The 12,607-nt window shown below is 40.5% G+C and overlaps 1 protein-coding gene across 1 annotated transcript in view; it reads right to left on the bottom strand.

The window, feature by feature from the left end:
* CREBBP (CREB binding lysine acetyltransferase) overlaps window positions 1-12,607 on the bottom strand; it is a 157,104-nt gene that overhangs the window by 33,742 nt on the left and 110,755 nt on the right. Inside the window, exons 16-17 of the mRNA XM_084882247.1 lie at window positions 5,147-5,336; window positions 660-778 (exon numbers count right to left, since the gene is read on the bottom strand). Of these exons, the coding sequence (XP_084738373.1) occupies window positions 660-778; window positions 5,147-5,336 (309 nt within the window). The remainder of the gene's footprint in view (window positions 1-659; window positions 779-5,146; window positions 5,337-12,607) is intronic.

Here is a 12,607-nt window from a genome sequence, read left to right as displayed (position 1 = left end):
AAAATATTGTAGTAACACTGTTTAAAAGAATCTGTTGGGTCACCATGGCCTTTGCCATGGGATATCAAAATGAGTGGCCCATGTGTTTTATAATTGACTAGAGGCCCGGTGCATGGAATTTGTGCACTTGGGGGGGGATTTCTCTCAGCCTGGCCAGCACCCTCTCACAGTCTGGGAGCCCTCGGGGGATGTCCGACTGACAGCGTAAGCCCAGGGAGCAGACATCCTTAGCACTTCTGCAGAGGTGAGACAGGCTCCACCTGCCAGATGTGAGCTGGGCTCAGAGCTTCTGGCTGAGTGGTGCTCCCCCTGTGGGAGTGTACTGACCACCAGGGGTCAGCTCCTGCATTGAATGTCTACTCCCTGGTGGTCAGTGTGCATCATAGCGACCAGTTGTTCCACCGTTCAGTTGATTTGCATATTAGCCTTTTATTATATAGGATATTCACCAATCCTTTGGAAACATATTTTAGTAAGAAGGTGCATTACTGTTTTGGCAGCAAACTTTTAAAAATAGTTTGAGAAAAATGTACAAAACAAGGTTTTTATTTTACCCAATTTTAAGAAATAGAACATGGATAATCATGAGTTACACTAGTAAAATTATAATATATTTTCATTAAAAAAAATTATAATATATTTTTACTGTATGAACTTACAGGAATTCCTAGGAGCTGGGGATCTACAGGCTGCCGAAAAGGTAAGGACTCTGGATCCTGTCGATATAGCGCTTCTAGGGTTGGCATAAGAGCCTGGCGCAATTCCTCCGGTTTAAAGACTGTAGTTGGAAAGCATAAGAAAAACACACACACTATTTACAAGGCACCCAGACCCTTCCTTTATGACACTTCAAATGAAAATCTGGCCATTTCTAAGGAGGTCTGAGTCATCTCCCTCCCTGCACTGAAACTTACTAGGGTTCTCATTCAGCAGAGTCCACAGACATTCTAAAGCTACAAATCCAGTGTTTCTGAAATAATAGTAATATTGGTGTTTCCAAAAACTTCATACATGTCATGAGGCATAATACCACAGTAAGTATGCTCTTCAGTGAGAAATTTCAACATTAAAACTGTTGGAACAGAAAATGAAGCTCACTCCCAAATTTGCTTCATTGATCAAACAGTGGAAGGGACCTTTCTTGCCTAAAGTAAACTCAGACCACTTGAGACAAATGGTTTTGTACTACAACCTCACAAACGCACACAGTAACAGAGCTATAAAAATAAGTATTTTCCCCCAAAGGTCTATACTTCTCTCCCACATTTACCAATGCCCATTTCTCCAACCTCTCAGCTATTGCATTTCCTACTGTATTTTCTATTGTCACCAATCCAAGGATAAACAGTGGCTTCCAGATACATTCAAGATGATACATTCACATGAAACCCAAATGAGCTCAAAAGACACGGGGAAATGTGCACAATTTCTCTGAAGGCAAGCAGCAGGTCAGGTAGCAGTGAGTGTGTTACAACCCCACCTTGCTCACACACATCCTATGCATAGGAAACTGACCAATAAGAGGCAAATATGTCAGAGGAGTTCTGATGATTTGGGTTATAAGTGATAATATGTTCATATTCTCTCTCTCTCTCTCTCTCTCTCTCTCAAATATTTTAAAAAGACTTTCTAGAACTGACATGTGGTAAACTATAATTTAAAACATCAGATTAATATACCATAAACATTTAAAGTTCTAGTTGGGAAGTGGCATACATCGAGTATATTGAGAGATGAAAATCATGGCCCTGAGAAGTTTCCCGAAGTTATTGCCATTGGAGTCAGGGATCGCCCATATGTCCTGACTGGCCTCCCGTGGAAAAGGAACACCTGGATGCTAGACTGGGGCAGCTGCTGGAGATCAGCGAGCACATGGGTCATCCCAGCAGCCTCTCCAGCAAACATTCCCATTGGAAACAAGTGCATCCTGCTTTCAGCGAACTCCCTTTCTCCTATTGTTTTCTTTGAATAACTTTCTAAGAAAAGAATTCTTAAGAGTTTTTTCATTCTTCTAAACTAGAGGTCAGCAAACTAGACTAGATGTCAGCAAATTCTGACCCACAGGCCAAATCTGAAGGCCTGTGAGCTAAGAATAATTTTCGTTTTTAATGGTTGGGGGGAAAAATAAAAATATTTCCTGATATGTGAAAATTATACATCGAATTTTAGTCTCCAAAATAAAAATTTATTAGAACACAAGTGTGCCTATTTGCTGAGATATTGTCTCATCAAACAACATGCCCTACAATGCAGCTGAGTAGTTGCCAACAGAGACCTATGACACACAAAGCCTGAAGTATTTACTGCCTGGCTCTTTACGGGAAAAGACTGCTGACCTGCTCCGGACCTCCTCATCTCCGTAAAGGCATCACAGTGACGTGGCTTACATTAGCTGACTTTGGTACACAGCTGCCGTCACCACACACTGTTTAACACTTATGCAGAGGAAAATATATTGTCAAATTCCTGTCTTTATTTGAAATAAGTTTTCTGCTATGAATGAGTATGGTGTGCTTTTTCCATACAATCAGCGGGGTGTACCACATCAGTAATCCTCGAAACATGGACCATGGGTACCATAAGGAGCACTGTGCTAATATGGGAACTGCCAGACATATATGGCTACTTAAAGCTAAATGAATTAATATTAAATAAAATTTAAAATTCAATTCTTTAGTCACACTTGTCACATCTCAAATACTCAGGAGCTGCATTTGGCTGGTGAACACGGTAATGGAGAGCAGAGAAAGTTCCAGTACTGCTGCAGGCCTTTCTAGGGGTCTGTGAAATCTAATTTATTTATGTAATATAAAACAATGTTCATAATAACACTAAGTTGTTACTTGCCTTTTATGTCGTGTTAACCTTCATACAGATGGGGCACTAACAGGTGGGAGTAAAATTTCTAGCATGGCAGCAGCTTCCCCAAACCTGACGTAGTAGTCACTAGGTCTTTGCTGCCACTGTGCACACACAGGGAAAATGCCAGCTGCACTTATGAATATTTTTGCTGAAGCAGTTAAAATTATTACTTGTGTTAAACCTCAACCCTTGGCTACACGTCTTTTACCCTATATAAAAAAAAAAAAAAAAGGAGGGGGGGAGGGTTGGTATAAGGCACATCTACTGCATGCAGTACTTGTCTCGAGAGAAAGCACTTATGCGAGTGTTGAGAGCTGAAGTCATTGCTTCTTTTTTTAATGAAACACATAAAAATGGAATGACTGATAGACAAGCTACAGTTATTCAGATGTGGTATGTGGTAGACATTTTCTCAAAAATGAACAAAGTTGGAGTTATTTCAAGGACAACTGATAGTATTTTTTGCCAAAGATAAAAATCTGGACTCTCATAAAAAATTAAATATTGCCCTGACCGGTTTGGCTCAGTGGATAGAGAGTCAGCCTGCGGACTGAAGGGTCCCAGGTTCGATTCTGATCAAGGACATGTACCTTGGTTGCGGGCACATACCCAGTGGGAGGTGTGCAGGAGGCAGCTGATCGATGTCTCTTTCCCATCAATGTTTCTAACTCTCTATCCCTCTCCCTTCCTCTGTGTAAAAAAATCAATAAAATATATTTTTTTAAAAATTAAATTTTGAGAAATGTGTATTTATCACAGGAGCTTAATATCTTGTTGAAATTTACAAAACTTTTTTTTAAGAGATCCATAGTGATGTTAATGAATGTGATTTTAAAAATTATTGTATAGTGAAATATGCTAACATTAGGAAGATCTACATAATTCAGTGAACCAATTGTCAGATGACCAAAAAATCATGTTATAAAGTAAATCATGAAAGGGCAAAGGATCAATTCAAAGTACAAAACAGACAAATGGACTCTAAGGTCAGAGTTTGAAAAATTCAGTGCTAAGGATTCATATTTCACACTACAACTAATCTTTAAGAAACTTTTACTTGTTGAGTGTTGTAGTAGTATCAAAAAAGAAAATCACAATTATTTAAAAAGGCTGTTATTCTTCCCTTTATCAACCATCTATCTGGAATGGGACTTCGTGTACTGCAAACAAACAACGTAATACAACAAAGTACAACCAGGGGCAGATCTGAGAATGCAGCTGTGTTCACTTTTATCTTTGAGCCAAAAAACTGTAAAAAACAATGGCACTATACTATTCATTGCTTTGGAAAGTTATTTTTCATAAAATGTGTTATTTATGGGTGTTAGTTAATAGATTTATTTTTAAATGAACTGAATATTTTCAAAATTTCAAACTGAGCCAAGTGTTAATTTCTAGTAGAGTAGACAGCAGTACATAATCCATACAGACAAAAACTCTTTGGGGTCCTCAATTTTTAGAGTACAAGGAGGTCTAAGACCAAAAGTTTGAGAACTGCTGTTCTCCATAATCTCCAGGGCCCCTTCCAGCAATAGACTCTAACATTTCTCTGCAATCTTTCCCAAATGTAGCACCTGCAGGCCTGAACTTCATGAGCTCTGTCCTCAAATTTCCAAGGGTCACCTGACAATTTTCTGACACCCTGCTATCTTCTTTAATTTTTAAACACATCTCAAAGTGATTTTTAAAAATCACATAAAAAGAAAAAAGAAACAAATAAAAATCACATCTATTGTGAGGCTGGCTCACCCCACACAGCTCAGAACCCAAAGCATCTTCACTTCCTTGCCCCCACCCACTCACAGGGTCCCAACTCCACCCACTTGTTACTCTGGGCACTTATCTGTAGCAGCAAACACCTATAAGCTCCTACATGTATGCCATGGTGATATTTTCCCCCATACCATGGCCCTTCCGTCATTTTCCTGCTTGAATCTGACAGTGGTTGTTCATGCCTTGCCGAGAAAAGCCTGAGATCCTTGGCCTGCTCAAGGACTGAGATGCAATTTGAACTCCAGTTCCACAGCCAGCACATCTCAGAAGACAGCTGTGCCCCTGGACTGCCCCCTAGAGCCAAGGCTTGTTTCTTATTAAGCCATGAACCTGTGGGATCTTAGGGAGGAGTCCAGTTTGGTGTCACTACTTCTATTTGGAGAATAGCAGGCAAAACAGAAAAAGAGGGAGATGCTAGTCTATTTCTGCCTTAGCTTTTAACCCATAATGTGGAATCACAACACAATGGCAAAGCAGCACAGTTCAGTAAGTTCAAGAAAACACAACTTACTTTTTTTCCGTGGCTGTGAAGGAGATGCTGACTGGGAAGCGGCACCATTAGCGGTGCTCTCTTCTTCCTCTTTAGCTTCTACTTTTACTTCTGGCTTCTTTTCATCCACTTCCATTGGTTCTGATTTCTGCTCTGTTGTGTCTGATTCTTCTTTAACTTGAGAAGATCCTTGTAGATCTTCCTCCATCATCTGGAAAAAAAATTATAAGTAATGATACATGGATGTCAAAAAGCTTTATTCTAATTCAGAATCATTGGAAAACTCTTAAAAATCTATGGGTTTGTTAAAACCTTCTAGTCACAGCTGCATTTATCATTCTTTTCCCTCCCACAAGAAGGAATAGAGCATTTGGTGTCAGTTGAGTTGCTTTAAGATAGTACCAGTACAATTATGTACTAATTTTTAAAATTTTATATGCTGGAGTACTTAAAATATTGCACATATACATATCTACCATCACTCACTCAGTAGTTTTACATATAGACTTTTCTAGTTTGGAACAATCATTTCCTGGAAAATTGGGCCAGAGTTCAAAAACCAAATTGTTTAGCCCATCCAGCGTGGCTCAGTGGCTGAGCATCAACCTATGAACCAGGAGGTCAGTTTGGTTACTGGTTAGGCCACATGCCTGGGGTGCAGGCTTGATCCCCAATGGGGATGTGCAGGAGGCAGCTGATCAGTGATTCTCTTTCATCACTGATGTTTCTCTCTCTCTCTCTCTCCCTCTCTAAAATCAATAAAAATATATTTAAAAAACAAAACACCAAATTGCTCAAAAGGCCAGGCAAGTAAAATAAGTGAATGCAACAAGAAGATGAGGTGTGAGACAGCAGAAGCTGTGGAGACTCTGGCAAACCGGAGAGCCCATGGCCCTTCTAAAGGCCATGCTGATGTTCCCATCCAGACTGCTGCCAGAGAGGACTTGAAGAACAATGCTGACAGAGCTTATCATTTTCAAGAAAATCCAAAAATCTGGAGTTTAGTTTATAATTCCTCACTTTAAAATATATCATATGAGCCAAACAAAACAATTAATATAGATTGGATTCAGCTCACAATCTGCTAGTTTTCAACTTCTGCCAGTTAAATTAGTAAATGAATAAACCTCTCGTGTTCTAACTCTGCGGAATATAAATGAATAAAAAATGGCAATGAAAAAGTTGCCGAATGATTCAAAGATTTAAAATACAAACCTTTTTACCACTGAGTTTATTATTTATGGGTTTGTCATATAGACTTTATAAAGTTGAGATATTCCTTCTAAATTTACTTTATTTAAGAGTTTATATCATAAAAGGATGTTAAATTTTGTCAAATGCCTTTTCTGAATCTACTGAGATGATCATATGGTTTTTACCCTTTATTTCGTTATGTGATGTATCATATTAATGAATGTTGAAGCACCCTTCCATCCCTGGGACAAATCCCACTTGATCACGGTGTACAGTCCTATTAATGTATTGTTGAATCTGGCTTGCTAAAATTTTGTTTAGAATCTTTGCATCTTTGTTCAAGGATATTGGCCTGTAATTTCCTATTTTTTTTTTTTTTGTAATGTCTTTTTATCTGCTTTTGGTATCAGGGTAATGCTGGCTTCATAAAATGAGTTTGGGAGTATTCCTTCCTAACCAATTAAAAAAAAAATTTAAGGACAGGTTTAATTCTTCTTTGAATGTCTGGCAGATGCTCTCTGGTCCTGGACTTTTTATTTAAGATCAGGAACAAGACAAGGATGCCCATTACCACTACTTCTATTTGAAATTATATGGGAAGTCCTAGCTACAGCAATCAGGCAAGACAAATAAAAGGCATCCAAATGGGAAAATAAGTAAAAACTCAACTATCCTATATAATAAAAAGCTAAAAAGCAAATAGACAGAATGGTGGAACCGAATAAGCTATGACGTGTGCTGACCACCAGGGGGTGCGCATGGGACATGGTGGCGGTGGCTGTGGTGGGATGGTGAAGCAGGTGAATGGGGGTGTCAGACCAAGGTGGGGTGCCGGTTGCTGTCATTGGGGCAGCCTTGGTGGTTATTGAAAATTCTTAAAAAAAAAAAAAAAAAAGAAAGAAAGAAAGAAAGAAAATTCTTTGCTCTTGCACACCATGGTCCCGCCTGACACTCACACCTGGTGCCGGCACCTGATCTTCCCTCAAGGCTTCTCCACCTCCTAAGGGGCAATCGGGGCTGGCAGCCACCTGCTTGCACCCACTGCTGGCTCCGGCCCCAATTGCTCTGCGCTGTCAGAGGGCGTGAGTGGGCTGGTGCCGTCAGTGCGTAGGAGCAGCAGTGGTGTGAGCAGGGCTGCTGCAGACAGGGGACCAGGGGCCACTGCAGGAGGGGCCAGATGCGGGTGCGGAGGATGAGCAGAGACCCACCCCTGTGCCCACTGCAGCCTCGTGGCCCACAGTTCCTTTCAAGGAGCACACATTTGTGCACTGGGTCCCTAGTTAGAATTAATAAATGACTTCAGCAAAGTTTCAGGACACAGAATCAATATGCAGAAATCTGTTCAGAATTCTATATACTAAAATAACGATCAGAAGAAGATATTAAGAAAACTATCCCATTTACAATAGCATCAAAAAGTATAAACCACCACCCTGGCCAGATAGCTTTGTTGGTTAGAGCATTGTCCAAATATACCAAGGTTGAGGATTCAATCCCTGGTCAGGGCACATAAAGGAGCAAGCAATGAATGCACAGATAAGCAGAACAAATCCATGTCTCTGTTTCTGTCTGTCACTTTCTCACTCTCTAAAAAAAATCATTAAATTTTAAAGTATTAAATATCTAGGAATAAATTTTTAAAAATATTTATTGTTAAAAATATTACAGGCCCCTGCCTGAAGCTCCGCTCTGCCTAGAAAAAGCCTTCCTGGCTCCACCCTCCCAAACCTTGTCCCACCTCCCTAACACCCCCCCCCCCCCAATCCTCCCTCCCGCACCCTGCTCTGGCTCCGCCTGGTCCACGGCTATCTCCCCACTCGCCTTGTTCAGAATCTCTAGGTGTTCCTTCACCTTACAGGGTATTTCCTCCTGTTTCCCACCCCCTTCGCTCCCCACACACATGCACACAGAAAGCCCTGGCAGAAGCTGGAAAGGAGCCTGGGCCTAAGTCCCATGAACTCTCTCACCCCCCTTGGAAGGCCCTAGGGATCCCCCCCTTCTGGAAGTTAACATTGGATCCTCTGGGGATCTTAGTGATCCAACTCGAGAAACCAAGATGGCAGCATAGGTAAACACCTAAACTGCTGCATCACACAACAATTTCAAAACTACAACTAAAAGACAAAAAGTCTATTACCCAGAACTACAGGAAAGCTGGCTGAGTGGAAGTTCTACAACTAGAAGGAAAGAGAAAAGAGCACTGAGATGTGCACAAGTGCTGAAAAGCTGAGGTATGGAGGCGCGTGAATAAGGCTGGAGGCCTGTATCTGGGTATGCTGCTTCTTTCAACCCAAAGGGAGACAAGCTCCTGATTACTCTGAACTCCAGAAAAAATCCCTTGCTTATAGGTCAATTAATCTATGACAAAGGAGGCAAGGATATACAATTGGGAAAAGACAGTCTCTTCAATAAGTGGTGCTGACAAATTGGACCGCTTTTTTACATCATATATAAAAATAAACTCAAAATGGACTAAAGACTTAAATGTTTTACGTGAAACCATAAAACCCCTAGAAGAAAACTTAAGTACAATCTTTGCTGTAGACCTTAGCAATATCTTTTTGGATATATCTTCTCGAGCAAGGGATATAAAAGAAAAAACAAGTAGTCCAATTTAAAAATGGGAAGAGAGCCAAAACCAGTTTGGCTCAGTGGATAGAGCATCAGCCTTAGGACTGAAAGGTCCCGGGTTCGATTCTGGTCAAGAGCATGTACCTTGGCTGTGGGCACATCCCCAGTGGGGGGAGGGGGGATGTGCAGGAAGCAGCTGATCAATGACTCTCTCTTCGATGTTTCTAACTCTCTATTTCTCTCCCTTCCTCTCTGTAAAAAAATCAATAAATTAAATTTAAAAAAATGGGAAGAGAACCTAAAGAGGACATACAGATGGCCAATAGACATGAAAAAATGCTCAACATCATTAATTGCCAGGAAAATGCAAACTAAAACCACAATGAGATATAATTTCATATCTATCAGATGGTTACTATCAATAAATCAACAAATAACAAGTATTGGTGAGGATGTGGAGAAAAGGGAACCATTGTACACTGTTGGTAGGCTTATAAATTAGTTCAGTCACTATGAGAAAATGTGGAGATTCTAAAATAAATAAATAAATAAAATTAAAATAAATAAAAACAGAGCTACTGAAGAAAACCCAAGATGGCGGCATAGGTAAACATGTGAACTTGCTGCCACGCACAACCACTACAAAACTACAATTAAAAGACAAAATGGACATCATTCAGAACCACAGGAAGGCTGGCTAAGTGGAAATTCTACAACTAGAAGAAAAGAGAAAAGCACACTGAGACTTAGAGGAGCTGCGGAAATAAAGTGCAGCAGAGGTATGGAGGTGCATGAGCTCAGAGGGCTGGTTTTTTCAATCCGGAGGGATACACAAGCTCCCGACTGCTCTGAACTCCAGTTCCAGGCAAGACTCTGGGGACCCAAACTCATACAGGGAGAAACTGGACTGTCTGGCAGTGGGTGGAACACGAGGGTGGCTTTCTCTCAGAGATGCTTGCAGTGATTACCAAGGGACACTGAGATCCAGGGCCCTCTTAGGGCAGAGCTGATGGGAAGCCATTGCTGTTTATTCTGCCCTGAGACTCCACCCCATCCAAGCTGAGTGCAGAGGATTTTGCATATGAATGGCCTGGTCCTTTGAAATCTAAACTTACCTAACAAGCTGCAGCTGAGTCAGAAAGACCCAGAACATCAAAAAGAAGGCCCAAGGCCCCACAGTAGCTTGCAGTGCTTCACAGCTGGGCCTTATCTGGGAATATCCAAAGAAGAGGAATTTGCAGATCTCTCTGTAGCTCCTGCTGGGTGGTCTCAGGAAGAGGCTAAATTAGCACCTCCTTGGAAATCCAAGAGCCAGTGTACCCAGGGGTCAGGATAGGACTATCCAGATTACAACTCCTCAGCTCCATAAGGAACACACTCAGGGGACAGAATCAGTGAGCACCAAAGTCCCACTGAAGCAAGTTTTCCCATTGTAGACACAGCTGATCCTCACAGCCAATTGACCTGGAGGTCAATTCTTCCCAGTGATACCAACAACAATCAAGGCTTAACTACAACAAGACTGTGCACACAGCCCACATAGGGGTGTACACCTCAGGTAACTAGGGAAGCTGAGCCACTGGGCCCTATAGGACACATAGCACACAGAGTCATTCTATCAGCTCAGGGAAGCAGCCAAAATGCGGAGACAAAGAAGCAGGTCATAAATGACAGAAATGGAGGAAAGAAAACTACTGGATATAGAGTTCAAAACCACGGTTATAAGGTTTTTCAAGAATTTTCTAGGAAAAGCTGATAAATTTAGTGAGACCCTTAAGAATATGAAAAATGACCAACTAGACATTAAGCATACACTGACTGAAATAAAAAATAATATAGAGATCCACCAGCAGACTAGAGGACCCCAAGAATCAAGACAAAGATTTAAAATACAAAGAAGCAAAAAACACCCAACCAGAAAACCAAAAAGCAAAAAGAATCCAAAAATTTGAAGGTAGTGTAAGGAGCTTCTGGGACAACTTCAAGCATAATTATGGGGGTGCCAGAAGAGAGAGAGCAAGATACTGAAAACCTATTTGAAGAAATAATGACCGAAAACTTCCCCCACCTTGTGAAAGAAATAGATTTACAAGACCAGAAAGCACACAGAACCCCAAACAAAAGGAATCCAAAGAGGACCACACCAAGACACATCATAATTAAAATGCCAAGAGCAAAAGACAGAGAGAATATTAAAAGCAGCAAGAAAAACAGTTACCTACAAGGGAGCACCCATGCCGGAAACTAAACCTAACATTGTCACTGGAGATAAAATGTAAAAAGAGCTAGCCGACCTTGAAGGCTCTGAATGGTCAGAGCTATTAACTCATTGTCTAGTTGAGATAGTGGTGCTTGAGGCAACTTTAATTTGTTAATCATATGTAAATGTCAGTTGATTTTCTGTTGTTGGAACTTCCCGCCTAAGAGATGTCTTTGTTTCAGAATCTCAATAAAAGGAATGGCAAAAGGCCAGAGAGCGGTTAGTCTTCCCACTAGAGGTGGACTTCCCGCCTGGCCCCCATTTTCCCAAATTAACTCTTTTCCAGTCTCTCTCTTCATTTTAGTGTGCGGCCTTCTCCAGAAACCGGACCCTGAGTGGGCCCTGAACCACGCGGGTCGTGTTAAGGGATCCCACACACCCATGTGATTGTTAGCTGATTTCTCAACAGAAACTATGCAGGCCAGAAGAGAGTGGCAAGAAATATTCAAAGTGATGAATAGCAAGAACCTACAACCAAGATTACTCTACCAAGCAAAGCTATCATTCAGAATTGAAGGTCAGATAAAGAGCTTCACAGACAAGAAAAAGCTAAAGGAGTTCATCACCACCAAACCAGTATTATATGAAATGCTGAAGAGTAGTCTTTAAGAAGGGGAAGAAGAAGAAAATGGTAAAGATAAAAATTATGAACAACAGCCGAAACCAGTTTGGCTCAGTGGTAGAGCGTCGGTCTGCGGACTGAAAGGTCCCAGATTCAATTCCAGTCAAGAGCATGTACATTGGTTGCGGGCACATCCCCGGTGGGGGGTGTGCAGGAGGCAGCTGGTCGATATTTCTCTCTCATCGACGTTTCTAGCTCTCTATCCCTCTCTCCTCCTCTCTGTAAAAAATCAATAAAATATATTTTTAAAAAAAAATTATGTACAACAAATACATACCCACCAACAAGTGAATTTACAAATCAAGTGAATAAAAAATCTGATGAAACAGAATAATAGGAAGACACAATTTAGATACATTCAAATTCACAAAGCAGGACATACTAGTTACATAAAAAAGAATAATAATAAAAACAAAACAAAAAAACAAAAACAAACCAGAGCTACCATATGATCCAGAAATTCCACTGCTGGGTATTTATTTGAAGAAATTATAAACACTAATTCGAAAAAGTATATGCCCCTGTATGTTCCCTGCAGAACTACTTACAAGAACTAAGATGGAAGTAACCCAGATGTTCATCAACAGATAAGTGGATAAAGATGTGACATATATAATATGTGTGTTATATATATACATTCATACAATAAAAAAGAACGGTATCTTGCCATTTCTGACAATATGGATGAACCTATAGGTTATTATGCTAAGTGAAGTAAGTCAGACAAGAATAAATGCAGTATGATCTCATTTATACATGAATCTAAAAAACAAAATAAATGAAAAAAAATAAAACACAAACAGACCTATAGATATAGAGAATAAGCTGAGAGTTG

Source organism: Pipistrellus hanaki (assembly GCF_964339955.1).
Source record: "Pipistrellus hanaki genome assembly, chromosome: 4".
NCBI lineage: Eukaryota > Metazoa > Chordata > Mammalia > Chiroptera > Vespertilionidae > Pipistrellus > Pipistrellus hanaki.
This window is presented reverse-complemented; position numbering and strand designations above follow the sequence as displayed.